Consider the following 20,261-nt stretch of genomic DNA (forward strand, 5'->3'; position numbering starts at 1 on the left):
AACGCACGGATGGCCCGACCCCGTGGGTGTCGCCAGTGGTCATCGTGCCAAAGAAGGGCACCACCAGCAAAGTAAGACTATGCGTTGACATGCGAGTACCCAACACTGCGATAGAACGTGAGCGCCATCCTGGGCCACTTCTATGTGACATGATCTCTGCCTTGAACGGAGCAAAGGTGTTTTCTAAGCTGGACTTAAATAAAGGCTATCACCAGCTAGAGCTGGATGTCCACTCCCGCTCCATCACAACCTTCGCCACACATCTGGGACTTTTCTGGTATAAGAGGTTGAGCTTCGGTGTATCATCAGCCGCCGAGATCTTTCAAGAAGCCATTCGGCAAATCCTCCAAAACATCCCCAACACGCTCAATTACAGCGACGACATCCTCGTGTATGGCTCCGACACCCGTGAGCACGACATTGCGCTCACTCATGTCTGCCATGCCCTACTAGATGCGAACCTGACATTAAACAAGGACAAGTGCGAGTTTCACCAGTCCGCATTAAAATTCTTTGGCCACATTTTCTCGGGAGCGGGAATGAAACCCGATCCGGACAAGGTGGCAACCTTGAACAACGCCTAGTGCCCTCAGGATGTCAGCGAACTAAGGTCTTTCCTGGGGATGGCCAGCTACTGCGCCCGCTACATCCGAGACTACGCGACCATCAGCCACCCACTCCGCACATTAACCAAACAAGGCCAGCCTTTTGAATGGACTCCCCAGTGTGAGCAAGCATTCACAGAGATCAAGCGGGCAGTGGAATCTGCCGACAACCTTTCTTATTTCAACCCCACGCGGAAGACTGAAGTCACCGTAGATGCCAGCCCCGTCGGGTTGGGGGTCATTCTGGCACAATACGACAATGACTCTGACCAGAGACGTATAGTTGCTTATGCTAGCCGCAGTCTGTCCGATCCTGAGAGGGCATACTCGCAACCTGAAAAGGAGAGTCTTGCGGTGGTCTGGGCATGTGAACACTTTCATGTCTTCCTCTACGGCAAGCACTTTACCCTGATCACTGCTCACCAGGCGCTAGTCACCATCTACGGCAATCCCCGATCCAAAATGCCCCCCAGGATTGAGAGGTGGGGCCTGAGGCTTCAGGAATATACCTTTACTATCATACACAAGCCGGGAAAGTCTGAAAACCCGGCAGACTACATGTCTCGGCATCCCCCTGCATCGACCTGCTCCAGCCCTTCAATTGCTGAGGAATATATCCACTTTGTGGCTGATCAGGCACTGCCACCTGCCATTCCCATGGATGCCATCAGAGACACCACCGCGCAGGACGCCGTCTTGCAGAAGGTACTCCGCAAGATCCAAACCAACAGGTGGTGGCACGATCCTCATGACGAAGACAATGATCTGAGCCGGGCCGACGAAGGCTGTGATGCCAGAAACCGGTCCCCGGAAGCTTGTCTCCTTCCCAGTATAAGAATTGGCTTGGTAGTTTGGTTTGCCCTGTTCCCATCATGCACTGGGACAGGAACAGACTAATTTGCATATAGCCAGGTTCTGAGCTGGGATGGTGCAATGAGCTAAAAAACAGGTGATGGATTAAAACCATGATCTCTTGACTTGGTAAGAGTATTCTGCATCATTCAGAAACTCTGTCCATCACCACCCCCTTTTTCCAAAATCGATTTTATCCACACTATGTGTGGGAGGGTATACTCAGACGTGAGTCCCTTGCTCATTGCACCATCAGGATTCAAGCAAGCCGGGCCGACGAAGGCTGTGAGGCCAGAAACCGGTCCCCGGAAGCTTGTCTCCTTCCCAGTATAAGAATTGGCTTGGTAGTTTGGTTTGCCCTGTTCCCATCATGCACTGGGACAGGAACAGACTAATTTGCATATAGCCAGGTTCTGAGCTGGGATGGTGCAATGAGCTAAAAAACAGGTGATGGATTAAAACCATGATCTCTTGACTTGGTAAGAGTATTCTGCATCATTCAGAAACTCTGTCCATCACCACCCCCTTTTTCCAAAATCGATTTTATCCACACTATGTGTGGGAGGGTATACTCAGACGTGAGTCCCTTGCTCATTGCACCATCAGGATTCAAGCAAGCCGGGCCGACGAAGGCTGTGATGCCAGAAACCGGTCCCCGGAAGCTTGTCTCCTTCCCAGTATAAGAATTGGCTTGGTAGTTTGGTTTGCCCTGTTCCCATCATGCACTGGGACAGGAACAGACTAATTTGCATATAGCCAGGTTCTGAGCTGGGATGGTGCAATGAGCTAAAAAACAGGTGATGATTTAAACCATGATCTCTTGACTTGGTAAGAGTATTCTGCATCATTCAGAAACTCTGTCCATCACCACCCCCTTTTTCCAAAATCGATTTTATCCACACTATGTGTGGGAGGGTATACTCAGACGTGAGTCCCTTGCTCATTGCACCATCAGGATTCAAGCAAGCCGGGCCGACGAAGGCTGTGATGCCAGAAACCGGTCCCCGGAAGCTTGTCTCCTTCCCAGTATATGAATTGGCTTGGTAGTTTGGTTTGCCCTGTTCCCATCATGCACTGGGACAGGAACAGACTAATTTGCATATAGCCAGGTTCTGAGCTGGGATGGTGCAATGAGCTAAAAAACAGGTGATGGATTAAAACCATGATCTCTTGACTTGGTAAGAGTATTCTGCATCATTCAGAAACTCTGTCCATCACCACCCTCTTTTTCCAAAATCGATTTTATCCACACTATGTGTGGGAGGGTATACTCAGACGTGAGTCCCTTGCTCATTGCACCATCAGGATTCAAGCAAGCCGGGCCGACGAAGGCTGTGATGCCAGAAACCGGTCCCCGGAAGCTTGTCTCCTTCCCAGTATAAGAATTGGCTTGGTAGTTTGGTTTGCCCTGTTCCCATCATGCACTGGGACAGGAACAGACTAATTTGCATATAGCCAGGTTCTGAGCTGGGATGGTGCAATGAGCTAAAAAACAGGTGATGGATTAAAACCATGATCTCTTGACTTGGTAAGAGTATTCTGCATCATTCAGAAACTCTGTCCATCACCACCCCCTTTTTCCAAAATCGATTTTATCCACACTAAGTGTGGGAGGGTATACTCAGACGTGAGTCCCTTGCTCATTGCACCATCAGGATTTAAGCAAGCCGGGCCGACGAAGGCTGTGATGCCAGAAACCGGTCCCCGGAAGCTTGTCTCCTTCCCAGTATAAGAATTGGCTTGGTAGTTTGGTTTGCCCTGTTCCCATCATGCACTGGGACAGAAACAGACTAATTTGCATATAGCCAGGTTCTGAGCTGGGATGGTGCAATGAGCTAAAAAACAGGTGATGGATTAAAACCATGATCTCTTGACTTGGTAAGAGTATTCTGCATCATTCAGAAACTCTGTCCATCACCACCCCCTTTTTCCAAAATCGATTTTATCCACACTATGTGTGGGAGGGTATACTCAGACGTGAGTCCCTTGCTCATTGCACCATCAGGATTCAAGCAAGCCGGGCCGACGAAGGCTGTGATGCCAGAAACCGGTCCCCGGAAGCTTGTCTCCTTCCTAGTATAAGAATTGGCTTGGTAGTTTGGTTTGCCCTGTTCCCATCATGCACTGGGACAGGAACAGACTAATTTGCATATAGCCAGGTTCTGAGCTGGGATGGTGCAATGAGCTAAAAAACAGGTGATGGATTAAAACCATGATCTCTTGACTTGGTAAGAGTATTCTGCATCATTCAGAAACTCTGTCCATCACCACCCCCTTTTTCCAAAATCGATTTTAACCACACTATGTGTGGGAGGGTATACTCAGACGTGAGTCCCTTGCTCATTGCACCATCAGGATTCAAGCAAGCCGGGCCGACGAAGGCTGTGATGCCAGAAACCGGTCCCCGGAAGCTTGTCTCCTTCCCAGTATAAGAATTGGCTTGGTAGTTTGGTTTGCCCTGTTCCCATCATGCACTGGGACAGGAACAGACTAATTTGCATATAGCCAGGTTCTGAGCTGGGATGGTGCAATGAGCTAAAAAACAGGTGATGGATTAAAACCATGATATCTTGACTTGGTAAGAGTATTCTGCATCATTCAGAAACTCTGTCCATCACCACCCCCTTTTTCCAAAATCGAAGACAATGATCTGGCCACCAAGCAAGAGCTCCAAGCGTTCACGAGGAGCTATCGGTGACCACAAATGGAATCATACTGCGAGGACAGCGGATTGTGATCCCCGGTCGACTACGGCAGGGCGTTATCGACCTTGCTCATGAAGGCCACAGGGGAGTTGTGTCGACAAAGCGAGCACTTAGGGAACGCGTGTGGTTTCCCCTCCTCGACCAAATGGTAGAGTCCACCCTGAAAGACTGCCACCCGTGTCAAGTGACAAGCAAAGGCGACCCCTCGGCCCCACTACAAATGACCACCTTACCAGATGGAGTATGGCAAGAAATTGCTGTGGATTTCTACGGGCCACTACCTTCCGGCAAGTACGTGATAGCCATAATCGACGAGTATTCTCGTTTTCCCTTCGCACAGTTCGTGCCCTCCACAGGTGCCTCCAGTACCCTCAAGGTGCTGGATGAACTATTCGCAACCTGGGGTGTCCCCAGAGAGGTGAAAACAGACAATGGACCTCCCTTCAATGGGCATGAGTTTGGCGCGTTCGCAAAGCACCTGGACTTCCATCACAGGAAAGTTACACCTCTCTGGCCACGATCAAAAAGACATTCCAGCAGGCCACTGCCGAAAAGAAGGACCTACAGATGGCTCTTAATGAGGTGCTCAGAGCCTACAGGACGATTCCCCATTCAACCACCGGGAAGTGTCCCGCCACGCTGATGTTGGGTCGCCCCATGAGGAACCGCATCCCGACCTGGGATGGTGCCCTGCGAGCTGTGTCACCCGCTCACAATCATCTAGACATGATAGAAACAGACAAGCACAATAAAGACAAGATGAAGTCATACGCCGATGCCAGGAGAAGAGCGAGATCACCCTCCTTGCATGAAGGGGATTACGTATTGGTCAAACAAGACCAACAGAAGAAAACCGACTGCCGGTTCCGTGATGAACCCTTACTCGTCACCCAACAAAAGGGCACCATGCTGACTGCGGAGTCAGACCAACGGCGAATTACGAGAAATGTGTCCCACTTTAAGAAGTGCCCCAGGGACACGCCCGGATCGTTACTGGACCCAACTGCGTCACCCAGTCTTGAAGCCCCGGAACAGGGTGCTTCGGAGGGTCTGGGTCAACTGGGCATACCCCAGACTGAGGTGAACACTGGAGAACGGGACGCAAGGCCGCGCCGAAACATCCAGCGACCAAAGAGACTCATCGAAGAAATATGAGTTCACACATCATTTTGTATTTTGTTAAGAAAGGGGGAGATGTTATATGTGACGGTCTAGTAGTTGGGTGGGTGGAGCTAGGAGGGTTGAGGGAGGAAGAGGAGGAGCAGGGACAGGATGAGGGCAGATAGTGTAGGGACAGGGGCCAGATAAGAAGCATGTAATAAAGCTTATGAGTAACCCACATAGTGTCTGTCCTTACTGGTCTACGACACTACATCCGGCACGCAGGGGTACTGCTGACGAAACATTTCCGGATCCAGTCTGATGCCTGGGGGTAATTCTAAGGTAAGAAATCTATCACTAAGATTCAGAGCTTAGCAATTATCCTACGATATTTTGGTTTCTCAAAAAAAGAGATACACCCTACCATATGCAAGAAAAATTAGCATTCACACAATATTTCACTCAAAAGATGTTAAATACAAATCTGCTTCTAAATGACACATTAGAGCAACGTGTCAAGAAAAAACAAAGACGAACGATTATAGTTTAATAAAACAAGGGTTTATCCTTTCTTTTTTGATATCTGAATAAATATATTTCACAATACCCATCAGTAAAACTAACCTCGGATCTCTACAGGCTTGACAAATTTCACATAAAAGAAAAATCGTAGTAATGATGCCAGAAGCTAAGCAGCCTCTTCTGACGGACCTTTAAGAATACGATTCTTTATGATATGATAACTAGTTGTAAAACCATTTCGATTATGCGATCAATCATAAGGGAAACTGTACTCATCTTTCACATGTATACTTCCATTAACCGTTCAAATAATGACAGTACCCTATCATTTAAAAAAAAAATGTAAATGGTACCCAACATGAGCTCAAATAATTCACCTAAGTCACAGAGCTTTAAAAAGCAGGGAACATCGTCAGGAGCTGATAGTAATTTCACTTTGTTGCAGGCTTACCTCTGGTGTTAATGCATTGTTGTCTGATGTCTGACTAGACAGCAGGATATGAGTAAAACCATCTTCCTTCCTCACCACAATGTCCCGGAAGCGGCAGCTGCTTTCGTTTTGGCGAACACTGTACCTTAGTCTTTTATCAAAAACATAATCTTTCTCGGATTCGAGTTTTCTTTTGACATGGCCGTGTGGGTGTAGCACACCATTTGATAGTGTGGAACCTATAAATATAAAAAATGATGACTACATTAAACATAAACCCCCGACATTTAGCGAAACGTGTACAATAAATAAATAGCACAATAGTAGGATAGGCTGCTTTTATCAGACAAAATTCATTTGTACAAACACCTGTGAAATGTTTCACATCTCATAGAAATATCTGTTTCATCTTTATAATGACAACTCCCACAACTATCCAGATCTTTACCGTGTCAAGGGCAATAGGATTATGCGGCAACAGAACAGTAATTTAGGCAGTCAGAGTAATCTAAATTATGCGGCAAGAAAAACAATTTACACAATCCTAACTAAATCAATGCAATCGAGAACGAGGGCGGTGCTTCGTTTTTGGTGCTCATTTGGGTCTTGAAGAGTTGTGGTGGACCTTACTCGCCTTCTTTAAGCACAGGGAATTACTTGTGAAGATTTAATAGAATTACACTTTGAATGTAGTGCCCATTTTGTTATTCTGGCTACCCAATGTTTTATTTATATGCAATCTTATGTGGGACGTTCTTTGCAAGCAATATTTCGATCCATTCCAGTGAACACTATTTTTTGTTGGCATTTGCAAATTATGTGGCATGTGTGGTAAATTTATAATTATGGAGTAAATGCTGCAGCTCCAGAATTCCATATTTCTATTGGACCAAACCACTGCCCATTGTTTTACAAACAAGTTATTCAGGGAAGGTAAACAAAACCTAAACTTCTAATTCCAATTAGTGTCATTGTTAGCTGCACTTTCATGAAAAAGGTTTCAACAATCTTGCCCTTCTAGAGACAGAAATGTTTTTTTATCAAGGAAAAGGGTGTTTTTCCATAACTATATACTTAACTACATATACAAGTATTATTCAAATATTCAAAATGTCAATAAACATCTCTTTGATTGAAAAAAAAAAAACTTTTCAAGCTACCTATCCCACAGACTACTACTGTTTGTGAACCAAGTACAGGACTCAAACTAATCCCATAAGTCATCCGAGTTCATTGACCCAGAGGCCGGAGTCGAGAACCCAGAAAGGGACCCGAACTAGCGTCCATGAGTGCCTGCTCAGCGTTTGCTTGATCTAGCTCCTTGGAGCTAGAATTAAGCAAGTGGGACCAAATTGGGAATGCTATTCCTTGTCCAAAGACCATAACGGTGGATCTGCAAAACCGTTGACGACATTGCAAAGCCAGACTCTGTGTCTGCAAGCACAGCCCAAAATGGACGATAGGAAACAGGTCTGCCACAACCAATAGACTTTTTTTTTTTTTAACATGGATCCACTGACTGTGAACAAGTTATGTTTATAATCCTTCAAAGCTCACCTGCCACTTTTTTTTTATATACACGATAATTACTCAAAAACTGTGAACACAGCAGGCAAAGGCACAACTCCAAGTAAAGTTCTAGTTACATGCCAAGTTTGGTACACTACTTCTCAGTGTTTTTGCTGTAGAGGTGACAATATTTTCCTACGAGTGTTAACATGGGAAACATTTTTTTTAGACCCCTGTATTCCCATCCCCACCACTTCTGAGGCATCTGTCTGAAATAGAGTGCAAATAATCAATGGTAAAAAGCATTGATCAACGGCATGTCAATACCCTGCCGGATTGTAACTAGCGTGGACCTGTATGAACATGGTGATGATATTCACCATCAGAAGGATGCCAGGTTAAACAGCTGGTCCCTCTTCAGTGACATATAGACATAGAGGAAATAATGAATTGCAGGTAACTGCACATTTTGATAAAGGGTCGTATAGGTCACTATAATTGCATCAGTGTGCTGGCAGTGCCACTGCGACAATTAATCAATGGTAAAAGACCGAGAACAAAGACGTGGGATGCCATGTTGGATTATAGCTAGCGCGGGTGTGCGTAACCATGGTAACGGTAATCACTAATGGAAAGAGAACACATTGACCACCCCGTCACTCTATGCAATTTTCAGATACATATCTAAATGAATTTTCCAAGGACTAATCGGATGGCTCAGAAAGGAATACAAATCCAGTGCGATAACTGGATGGGGCAGTAACTAACTCATGATTAATGCATGTGAAAACCAAATGTGAGAAATAAACATACAACATGTCTAGCAAATGCTAAAACAGATACATTTAAAAGGGAATATCTACTGATAGGTTTCAACAGGTATACCATTGAGGGCGTTAGTGATGACTCTGTCTAAACAGAAGTAGCCTCAAAAGACATGGTCAACGACACCAGAGGCCAATAATAATGAATGGAATCGTGGCTGAGGGGTGATGGGAGGCAGTAGGTGCGATCCTATTTGACTGTGGTGCAGGTTGTGCCAGAATACACAATTAGCAAAATGGAAGACAAGTGCCTATATATGCAAGTATTTTGCCATTGCCATGCCCTTGCCAGTAGGGACTAAGGGCATGTCTCAATGGAGACATGTGTACATGTGAAATCACAGTGTAGTGAAGTGAACAAGGGTGAGGTACAACATGTTAATAAGTGAAATACAGAAATATAAAGTCAATGATAAGGAGCAAGTGAGAGGAAGAGAAAACACATTGTCATAATACATAAATGGAACATCATAAGGAACATGGATGCAATGTTAAAGACATGCAAAATCATTATACCCCTATGTGGATGGCCAGTTCCTCATCACTATTCAGCCCATAAGGAAATCTGGTATTGAGCTGGAAAATGCAGCGAGATTCAAGGACCCTAAATTGTTTTTTACGGTCATCTCCCAGATGTTCTTCACAACTCTGTTAATACTGTAGTATCGTAGTGAGCTGTTACCATTATGTTTGAGATGAAAATGCCTCACTACGGGGTAGTTGGCATTATTGTTCTTGATAGCACGAGTGCGCCAAGATTTTCTTTGTGACCGGTAATTTGGTGCTGCCACGTAACGTAAAGGAGGTTGCATGGGCATTCCAAGATGTGCATTACATATTTGGATGTAAAGGTGATAAACTTGGAAATCGTTTGGGTTTTGCCAGTAGGTAAATTGCACTGATCCCAGTTAGTGCTGAAATTGCATGCCTTACAAAAACCGCTAGTGGAGCTAGCCAAGTTGATGGAGTATTGGCAGTAATGGGCTAGCTATGCACCACACTGTCCCTGATGGATCTGGGCTTCCTATATGCGATAGCTGAATGTGGCCAAATGTTTGGTATCCTGCTCTTCTTGATGTTTATTCCTTTCTTTGTATTCTGTGTCCTGTTGCACAGCCAGTGTGAGTGACGTCATAGAATGCTGCAGTGAGTCTGGTTGAGTGAAATGTCAGTTGGTGTATGTGGGCTGAGGAGCATGGATGCTGCTACCGGTGGGGCAACTGCTACAACTATCTTTTATTATACATTTCTGTAACCTAAGATGCCTACTTTAATCTGAAGAATAAACTATCTTTTGGATTCACCATTAATTTTGCCTACCCTCTTTTTATGTTACTGTCGACAAGGATGGGATCTACAGTGGAACAAAGGCCACTACTGAAACTTAAGAGGAGTCATGATTGCTGCAACAGGGGAGGAGAGATATTAAGAATACTTTCAAGAGAGACTACTTTAAGCACTCTGCCTACCCCTCTTCTTACGTCATTACACAATATTATTACCTATAACAGGATCAGCAATCAATAGATTCCAATGTTTTTTCATGAGCTCCTTCACCTTGAGGGATCTCCTGTAGTAGGTGGTTATAGATCTGGGTGATTCCACCATTTGGGAATTGGAATTTGTCTTGGATTGGTACCCTTTATGTTTTTGTCTCCATTCACAAATAGCACTTGGTATTGTTTGATATTGCTCACTTTACTGAGTGCTTGTGAGAGAATTTATTGTGGGTACCTTCTGGACTTATATCTCTCTACAATGTTGAATTTCTCTTTTGCAAAGTCATTATCTTCACTGCAATTTCGGCAAGCCCTTAGGAGTCCCCATAGGGGATACTCCATTTAAGGGATTTGGATTGGCAGCTCCCAGCATGAAGGACATTATTACCAGCCATTTCCTTTCAGTATAGGGATGTAATTCTTTGGCTATCAATTCTGATTGCGATGTCAAGGTATTCGCTATAGGTGTTACTCATTTTTTAGGTAAATGCGAGGTTCAGGTCATTCTGCTGTCACTAATGCATAAAATCTAGAGCTAGAGAGCTGTCACAATCCCATATCAGAAAGAGATCGTCAATATGTCTAATCCAGATAGGTATGTGTTGGGTATATCTTTTGTGGTTATCAACTCAGACAATCTGCTCCTCCCATCAGCCAAGGAAATAATTTGTGAAGCTGGGAGCGAAGCAGGTACCCATTGCAGTTCCTGACCATTGTCGGTACACAGTGTCCTCAAACAAAAAAATATTGTATTCCGGACAGTATGATATCTTGTTTTTGACATGGTAGTGTGTTTCAAGAGGGAAATGGGTAAGCTGTGGGAATAGTACATGCAGGCCTCCACTACCATTTTTTGGTCAATACAAGTATGTAGAGAATACACATCAAAGGTAATCATGGTACATGTTTTCTCCTAAGAAATGCTGTGTACTCTGTGCAGGAAGTCAGTGCTACTGCTACAGTATGATCGTAGTCCCAGAACAAAGGGGGAAAGAAAGCGGTCCAAGAATATGGCAGTGTTTTTCAGTAGGCCACCGCTGGAGGATACATTTGGCCTACCATGAGTGATGGTCGAATTTTTGTAGATTGTGGGCAAGAGATAAGAGCATGGAATTTTGAGATTATCTACTTTGAGAATTTTGCATTCATCAAAATCCAACAATTCTTGCTGGTGCTATTTGGACAGCATGTTGTGGTAGGTATGTGTGGATGATCTATACCTGTCCCATGATGTGGTTTCAGAACAGTGTCCACCAGTGAGTTGCTGAAAAATAAATAACAATAATTATATAAACAGATGTAGTGTGTGTATCAATGATGTAGATTCCAACAAAAGCTGAACTTGAAAATGTTCCTCTTCCAACAATGACTGAACATAATGATGTTCCTCAGGATAAGTGTGCGTGTCACTGCCAACAAAACAACTCATGGGACGCACAAAATATAGTGCCGTATGTCACTGAATGGTAGAATGCTGCAGAAAGACACGCTGACCGACTTATCACAATGGACAAACAGTGTCACGTGACTGCACGTCACAATACAGTCCCAGACATGAGGAGAACATGGAAGCAATGGCACAGGACAAGCACAATAGCACGTGGGAGAACCAAAACAGTAAACATGGGCTCCTGGAGCCTGAAAGCTGGCGTGCGTGAAGTCAAGTGCTTGAAAATGATGATGTCTGTAGGACTCCTCGTCTGACGGGTGTGAAGTCAGCTGTTTGGTAGGCAAGGGCAGCCATAGGGCTCAACGCACAAAGTGACAGGCGCGCAAAAGGCAAGACCTCACACAGCAAATTGACCACAAATAAGCCAAACACACACTCACTTTGCTAATACGTCTGACCCAACACACTCAATATCTTTGAATCGCAGCACACCCTGCTGCGGGAAATATAGAATTCAAGCTAAGTAATAAAACAAACTAATAAACAATCCCAGAAAATGCAGGAGTCCCGCTGAGCAAATAAAACCACTTGTCGCCAAATTGAAGTAGCTCAGTCCACCACAAGACAAGGGGTGAAGGAGAGATAGGTTTATTCATGTCAATCCTAAGCAGCACCAGGAGACAACTGTCCACCTTGTTGGAATAACAACAATCCATACATCATGATCTAAACAAAGAATGGCTGTGATGAGAGATCACCACATTGTTCCTTTTTCACAAAATGATTTCAGCCCCACGATAGGATAGGAAACCACCTTCACAACTTGGCTAGAGGACATGGGTCTGTACTTGGATACACTGCACTTTATTTTACTTTATCATATATCTGTCTCCGACCGTTGATATGGTAATTCATGATATTTGATCCAATATTTACTAATAGCAAGCCTGCAGGGGGTGGCCCCCACATGATTTCTCCTCCTTTCTCCCTGTACTGAATATTTGGCCATTCCACCATTTTAGTGCAAACCGAGTCTTGTTGAATAGGGAGTCCCATAGATCTCTTCCCTTTCCTCCATCTTTTTTGATTTCTATCTGCATCCATCAGGATATTTAAATGTCTTTTGAGAGTGAAACCAATTTCATATGCAGAGATACTTAGCTTAGCCGGTGTTTCTATTAACCCCAGTGTGAGCTTCAGCAGACTCTTCATTCTTGTGTTGCTGCCACTGAGGCCTGGATGTCTGGGACCCTACTATAGTTCAACTTGGTCAAGACAAGGTTTTTTTCCAAGAGAGCTGTCGTAACCAGCTTCCTGGCCTTAGCTGGTGGGATCCACAGTTAAAGGTAAAAGTGATTCTCTTTTGAAAAAGGAACTTGGTTTTGGAGCACAGGGGAGTTGAATGGTTTCATGATATTCTTACTAAATGAGACTCTGAAAAAATATTCCTCCCTTTCAGCCTAAACTGCAGTGAGCCACAATGAAGGTGGCATGCATATTGCTCTATGTTAAGATTTTCTTACATTGGCTTTCAATCATTGATCATCCCCGACCTGCAGGTTGTCCAGAAAATAGCCATTGGCTTGTCTGACACATGCCTAACTTTGACCATATCTATGAAGTTCAGTGGGGGTCTCAATTGGATTCTCAAAGTCACTGGGTTCACTTCAAGATACTGTGCCTGGTACACTCCACCTGTATTCACTCCAGGATCCGATACCTAATCTCTATTCTGCCTCTCTACACCAAATCGCAACTTCTAGCTTCATGTTTATTGTGTCCACTTACTGATTTCTTTCAACATACTGTTGCCATGGTACCTTTCAGAGGTGTCTCCATGTATTTATTTCAGTTTGATGTTTATTCTTTTGGTTGTTTCTGTCAATAACAGTACCATGATGTCCTCAAGGAAAAGGAATGCTTATAAGTGCCTCACTCACTCCTTCAAGTAATGTATGACAGTCTTCTACTTCCATGGGAAATGAATGGCGATTGGAAGATAGACTTTGTTTTTGTATGGAAAGTCAGGACATGTTCTACACAAATGTCAACAACTGGTGAGGCATACTATTGCTCAATCTTAGAAGGCACTTTTTTGGTACTGGTCTGCCAACACTCATTCTCATTACCTGACACCCTTACTGTTTCCGCTAATGCAATAACCTACACCTCTCTCTTTATGCTTATGACTACATGGGCTTCAGGTAATTTCATTGACAGGCTACTTTCTAGTCACTCTTATATTCAGTTGGTAAAAAAAATTAAAAAAAACAGTAACTATCCAGGGTGTGGCTAGTACTTTGCTTACATTAGGAGATGTAGTTAAAGGGACATGTAGTCATACAGTATGACGGCTTGTTTACCAAAGTGTTAAGTGCCATTGTTGCTTTAGTTGTTCCTGTTATCCAATATCAATCCCTACATTGGCAAGCGAAACAGGTAAACATGTTGATTTCCCTATTGTCACGAAAGATGTTTCAAACTAAAAAGACTCATGATTTAGTATGGTTAGAAAAAACAAATCAATGAGAACATTTTGCTCCCTACTTAGAATATACCTTCTTGGATGTCTTCAGATGACTTCAATGGAAAAGGAACAGGACAACCCCCTCCCAACACACAGAGAATATGATTGCAAGATACGGTTAATGTCACGGGCAATGAATCCTCATGACTATAGCTAGGCACCAACTGTCTATAAAGTCCCAATAGTTGTGGAAATATTTAGTTGAGAATCTGGCTCAAGCTTCTATTCAGCACTCCAGCTGCTGCTCCCTTATTTTTGTCCCTGATTGTCTTAGCCTGTGCATTGACTGCAGAAAACTAATATCCAATGTCCTTCTGGATCAATTACAATTGGCTACCCTCTTAACTTTCCTAGCCTGGCTTTGCATGTGGAATACAATATGATAGGATCTATGAAAACAGCCTTTAAACCTATTATGAGTACCTCATTATGCTTTTGTGACTATGTAAAGCCCCAACCACACAGCATAATAAAATCAACGCATTTTAAAACATCCCAGATTCCTATGTTGTGGTAGACTTGTATGATATCATGTTCTTTTCCAGATCACTGCCGGAATATTGTCACAATATGCTTGAATATCTCACTCACTTGTGAAAGCATCCTTTCAGCATTAAACTGGAAACAGTTTTTTCAACAATGATAGTCTTCTTTTTGGGGTCCTAACCAGTCCACAGGAGATGGATATATATGTGGAGAAAGTAAAACATTTGGAAAATGGCCCATACATGCGTCAGTCAAGCAATTGAAAGAAGTTCCTAGGAAGCACAGATTTGTACAGAAACTTCATAAGGGTATTCTTGTTTATCATAGCTGCACAAAATATAGATATCCAGTTCTGGTTCCCTCTTGTCTGGGGAACATAACGAACAGGCAAACAAAAACCTTTACTTCAGCTTTTTTTTTTTACCTCCTCCAGATGTGACATAGCCCTACATTGCGAAGAAGCACACTTCTGAATTTTAGCTGCTTTATCATAGGAGCATTCAAACCAGTGGCTAAATATTTTATAATGCTCTCAAATACTGAGCATCACTAAACAATCTATCATCAAGAATTGTTGGTCATTAAAGCTCTCTCACACTGATGACACTTTTTTAATAGTAACTGTATATTACTTTACAACAAAATCTCCTCCCTCTGCACACGTCTAAAGAATCAGAGCAAGTTACATTCAGAATTTTGTGTGCACTGCACTCATCAGCAGCAAATACTGATTTTTTTTTTACCAAGATCAAACAAGCCCAAAACAACATTTAGACAGCTATTTGGATACAATACAATTTTGAACAAACACGATGCAGAAAAGAGGTTCTCTTTCACCAGTGGAACATTTATGTTCCCTGTTCAGCACTTCAAAGATACCTTTTACAGTGGTGTCATGACTCTCCAGACTACAGTCACCCTGAAAAAGGACAGGATGTATATTTTGAGTCATTTATATTTGGGTGGCCAGATTAAAACACTGTCGAGAATCACATGACCTCAGGCAGCACCTGTATGCAATCAAAAACAGACTAACAAAGCCACTGGGCATGCACTATTCCCCTGCAAAAACCCTACAAAAATAATTTGGTCCCTAAGTAATTTTTGTAAATCTAGCAGCATCTAAGGCCAACCTTTTTATGTTGGTAGCTACAGATCCCTTGGCAAAAGTAGTTTGTTCCATCACCTAAAACATTTAGAAAAGTATAACTGGCTTCATAGCCTTCCAGCCGGCTGTGGTGATATCAAGTCGAGGTACTTATTTATTTTTATATTTCCAAGTTGCTGTTCTTCAAACATTTTGAGTGGCTAGTCGCAAACACTAAAGAATTTGACAAACCAAGACAAATCATATAATATCTTTGCTATTTTGCAATCCAGCTCCATAAGTAAGGGGTGAAAAGGAAAGCGATAATAGAGAAAGCTCTACTAATTACTTATCTTTTTATACCTTTGGTTTCTTTCCACAGATGCTCAATTTTTTCAGTAACATTTACTCCATCAGTTTACTAATACATGCAGGGGTACATTGAGATACACCCTGCATAGTTCAGTCATTTGACGTATGCTAAAGTAACAAGTAACAATTTACTGATGCCAGAAGTTATCCTATTTCGTCATATCTTCATGACAATTCTGTCAAGTTATCCACTCATTTTTTTAAATTACCCGGTTAGCATTCTAAATTAGCTCCATTAGAAGTTTCGCAGGGAGTCACTGCTTTAACAGATGAACAAACTTTGCTATTTCAATGGCATATTTCCTCCTGGTTTTGTTCTTTGTCACAATCAGGCTGTTCTTCAATAGAATTACGTTCAGTTTCTTCTCCTCCCCTGGGGATAATAGATAGTTCTCTAGGGTTTGAGATCAATACAGTTTTGTATACCTGACTACAGAAAGATCAGCTCCAATTTGGGTCTCCTGAAAAAACGAAGGGCTACCTGACTAATTGAATGCTTGTTGAAGGTGCCTTCTTTTATGCTTGCACGTTCCAAGATACATCGTTTTTTCCACTGATTTTTCACTGATTCTAGTCAAGCCTGGCTCTACTTGGAGACGGCCCTATGGAGGACTCATCAGTGATACCACTCTATTGCTTAGTCTGGCCTATTCAGCCACACGTGGGTCGTACACACCAGCATACCAATACATTGGGTGCTTAGGCCTTGCCTAATAACTCCAGGGGATTAGAAAATGTGATGATTGAGGCCCCAAGGATGCCAATAATCTGCCAGTGTCAGACACATTTGCTACTTCACCTTGACGAAATTACCCCCCACGATTGCACCTCTGAAAAAACATGAGTTTTATAATTGAACAACCAATGTACCCTTTATTTCTGGGTTACAGCAAACAATCAGAATAAGACAAGAAAGTTTCGCAGTAAACACTGATTGCACCAGAGGTGCATAGGCTTTCGACATGTAACTTCCACACAGCCTGCACTACTCCTTCACATCTGTTCAGGTGCATCATTTTAGTTGGTCATGTTTGCAAATGATTTCAGGCTCAGATTTACTGAGCTTGACTCTACAGCCTTCATTTTGCAAAAACTGCATAGGAATCCACAACATGCTCAGAGAAAATGGTTCTAGGTGTTACGGAAACCGAACCACGATACACATTAACAGCATAGTTAGATGAGTTGCTTGCAAAAGACTAATAGAGTATTTTGTGTAGACAGAGGAGAACTCAGCTGCAGGGACATAATCTCTTATACCACAATTTCAAATTCAGTCTCCCCTCATTAAGAAGACAGTCACTTTCTGCTCCTCAGGTGTAATTCATATTCACCGTTTTCATTATATGAAAGAAACTACGATTTAGTGCTACCTCTTTAAATACATCAATGACCTGGCTTGGCAGTAATAACCTAAGCCATGTTAAGGATTAGAACAATGAAATGGAACTTAAACCTCAGAACAGACATTCCACAGATCAGTCTTCAGATGTTTCAGACAACCTTTAGTTCTTAAGATTTAAATGAAATTTGGATTTACGAAGCTCTCTAATACCCAGAGGTGGCTAAGCACATTTGCTCCTTCCTAACCAATAGAGATGGCCACGCCATTGCACTAATATTTATTTATGGCCTGGACATATCTGATGTAGTCATACACCTCAAGTCTTAGTTGTACCATTCATTGATCACCATTGCCCTGAATGACCCTGTTCCACAAGACAGAATTGCTACCAAGGGGCTCAATTGTGCACAGCTAAAGAGGTCATATTTCATAAAAAAGCAAAACACACAAGATGATGGACGGAATGTTGCACTTTGGCAAAAAATTCACCCCAGTCACAGATCTGGGTTTAATTCATCGTTTTTTTGCTCACTAAGCCACCCCAGTTTAGACATAGCTATATGCAAATCAGTCTTGACCCTGTGCCTCATGGGAACAGTCCAGCCCAACTGCCAAGCCATGTCTTCCCTGGACCGGAATCAAACATCCTAGGACCAGTTTCTGGCTATCAGCCGTCTTCAGCCACGAGTCTTTGGGGGCCAGGGTGGGCTCCTGGCACCCCGGTTGGGGCCATTTTCACGGGGAGCGTGGCAGCGCTCCCCGACTGGACTTCGCCGATTCGGGGCCAGGAGTTTATTTTAATTTTATTTTATTTAATGAGTTTTATATAGCGCTGGCTAGACCCGTAATTATCAGAGTGCTTTACATTTGGTTGCACGTTAAAGAAAATTATAACAATGAAACATTACACATCAAAAATAAGCAACAGATTGAAAGAGGAAAGAAAGGTGAAAGAAGTAGGGAAGATGGGAGGAAGGTGGAAGTGTGAAGGCGGAGGATGAGGGAAAAGACAGAAGGAGAGACGAAGGGAAATCTGCCCAAATACCGACTGGGTAGGTGCCGTCCAAGGAGGGAATCCACAGCCTGTCTCCTCTTTAGCTAAACAAGGTAGCTCCATCGGGCATCAGTCAAATAGCGAGGTCGCAACTGACGAGGGAAAGTCCAGTGGATAAACAGGGTGGGAAATATGAGCAAGGACGGGTGAGGGCAGGGGTCAATAGCTGGAAAGAAAAGAAGAGTAGAGAGGTAGGGGGTAGGGTGAAGAGGGAGGAGGGGCATAAGGTCAGGAGAGACGAAGGAGAGTTTGCCCAAGGACCAGCTGGGTAGGTGATGGCCAAGGAGGGAATCCATAGCCCAGCTCCACCGGGAATCAGTCAAAATGGCTGGGTCTCAACTGTTGATGGAGAGTTCATAGAGTCAATGACTGAGGTCACCATCTTGAGGTCAGGCGGGGGGGATGAGTCCTTTATGTACGAATTCAGAAGATCCCTACAATTTTCTATAATCCGGATGAAAGGGGGTGCAAACTAAGGATAGGATCGGCATGATGAACAGAGCCATGGTCTGCAGGTCTTTAGGGGGAGTGTGTGATGTCCAGTGATATCTGGGGGAGAAACAGCCACCATTAGCAGGACAGGCGAGGCGACTCTAGAGTCTTACTCGCATTATTTATATCGCTAATCAAGGTTGTCTCAAAAGGACAGGGCAGTAGTTGTAGTATTAAAACAAATTTTGCTGCCTTTATGCTAAAGAAGGGGGCAGGAGGTCTCCCTTGGATGTAGCGTAGACCCCTGCCGACAATCGATTGCATGGGCCATTTTGGCATCCGGCACATGAACAAAGCAGGCACTCACTGAAAATGTCTTGCCCATAAGGACTAAAGGAGGGCACGGTCAAGAGTTCCGGACTTCCCGGGCTAACCATCTAGCCTCCCAGATCTCCTGGTGAAGTTACAGATGACCCCGCTCACCGTCTTCGAGTTCATGGTGAGTAGTGGAAATGGTGGGCGGGACTCACAGGGGATCAGTATTGTCTCCATTCCGCACTTTGAACGTCCCCCAACTATCGTCAGGCTTCTAACTGAGCCTCCATCGTGAATCGCTAAGGAGGTCTGCTGCTCAGTTGAGAGCGAAGGTGTTGCGCCTCAGTTGTTCTACTTAGCTCGGGACCAGGGAGTCCAGGATCGGTTGAACTGCCGTAATTACAAATATCTTCGCTATGAAAGTATGGAGAATGATGGAATTCAGCTCCAGGGGATCTGCCTGCATTCTGGTAGAGGAATCGTTGGTTTAGGAAGCAGAATAAGGCAGAGAAGCGCTGCTCAGGAGGATGAAAGTAGGGTTCCCTACGGAGCTCCAGCTCCAAGCAGCCATCTTCTGAGGCCATGCACCTCAGCCCGTTGGGATCCCAGACCCTCTCGCCATTCCTGAGGGGGGGGCACGAAGGCTCTCTCTTTTCTCGTCTGGGGCCAGGGTGGGCTCCTGGCACCCTGCGTGGCCAGTTTTCATGGGGAGCGTGATGGCGCTCCTCAACTTTTCTTCTCTTCTAGTGGGTCAGCCCCCGGGACCTGACCCACCGCAGGGGGATATTTGAGACTGACGGCCGAGCCCTATGCGCTTCGTCGTTGATCTCCTCAGAGAGCCAACATTCTGGGGGGCATATCTCAGCCCCCAGGGGACCGATCTTTCCCATGTTGTCCACTTCTTGCGCCTGGTGGCACTTCCCTGCCACTGGGAGCACTTTCCTTTGCCCTCCTGGTCTCAAGGAGGGTGAATTCGTTTCGTTTCATAAACTTTTATTCGATTACCACGTGTTTGTAATCATAAAAAGTACACATTAAATACAATGAACATTAACAATTTCAATGACAATATACTAAACAAATGATAATTTCTATATAAAAAATTATTATTAAAAAAAAAATAAAAATAAAAATACATCAGTTTTAGAATAAAAGTTTCATATTCATCACAAACTTTGCCGTATTTTAATGCTGGCTTTTAAAAAA

General features: G+C 43.8%; 1 protein-coding gene across 1 annotated transcript in view; it reads right to left on the reverse strand.

Moving 5' to 3' along the window:
* LOC144797587 (chromodomain Y-like protein 2) overlaps positions 1-20,261 on the reverse strand; it is a 625,531-nt gene that overhangs the window by 305,515 nt on the left and 299,755 nt on the right. The window contains exon 3 of the mRNA XM_078668253.1: positions 6,237-6,454. Within this exon, the coding sequence (XP_078524379.1) occupies positions 6,237-6,454 (218 nt within the window). The remainder of the gene's footprint in view (positions 1-6,236; positions 6,455-20,261) is intronic.

Source organism: Lissotriton helveticus, chromosome 12, assembly GCF_964261635.1.
Source record: "Lissotriton helveticus chromosome 12, aLisHel1.1, whole genome shotgun sequence".
NCBI lineage: Eukaryota > Metazoa > Chordata > Amphibia > Caudata > Salamandridae > Lissotriton > Lissotriton helveticus.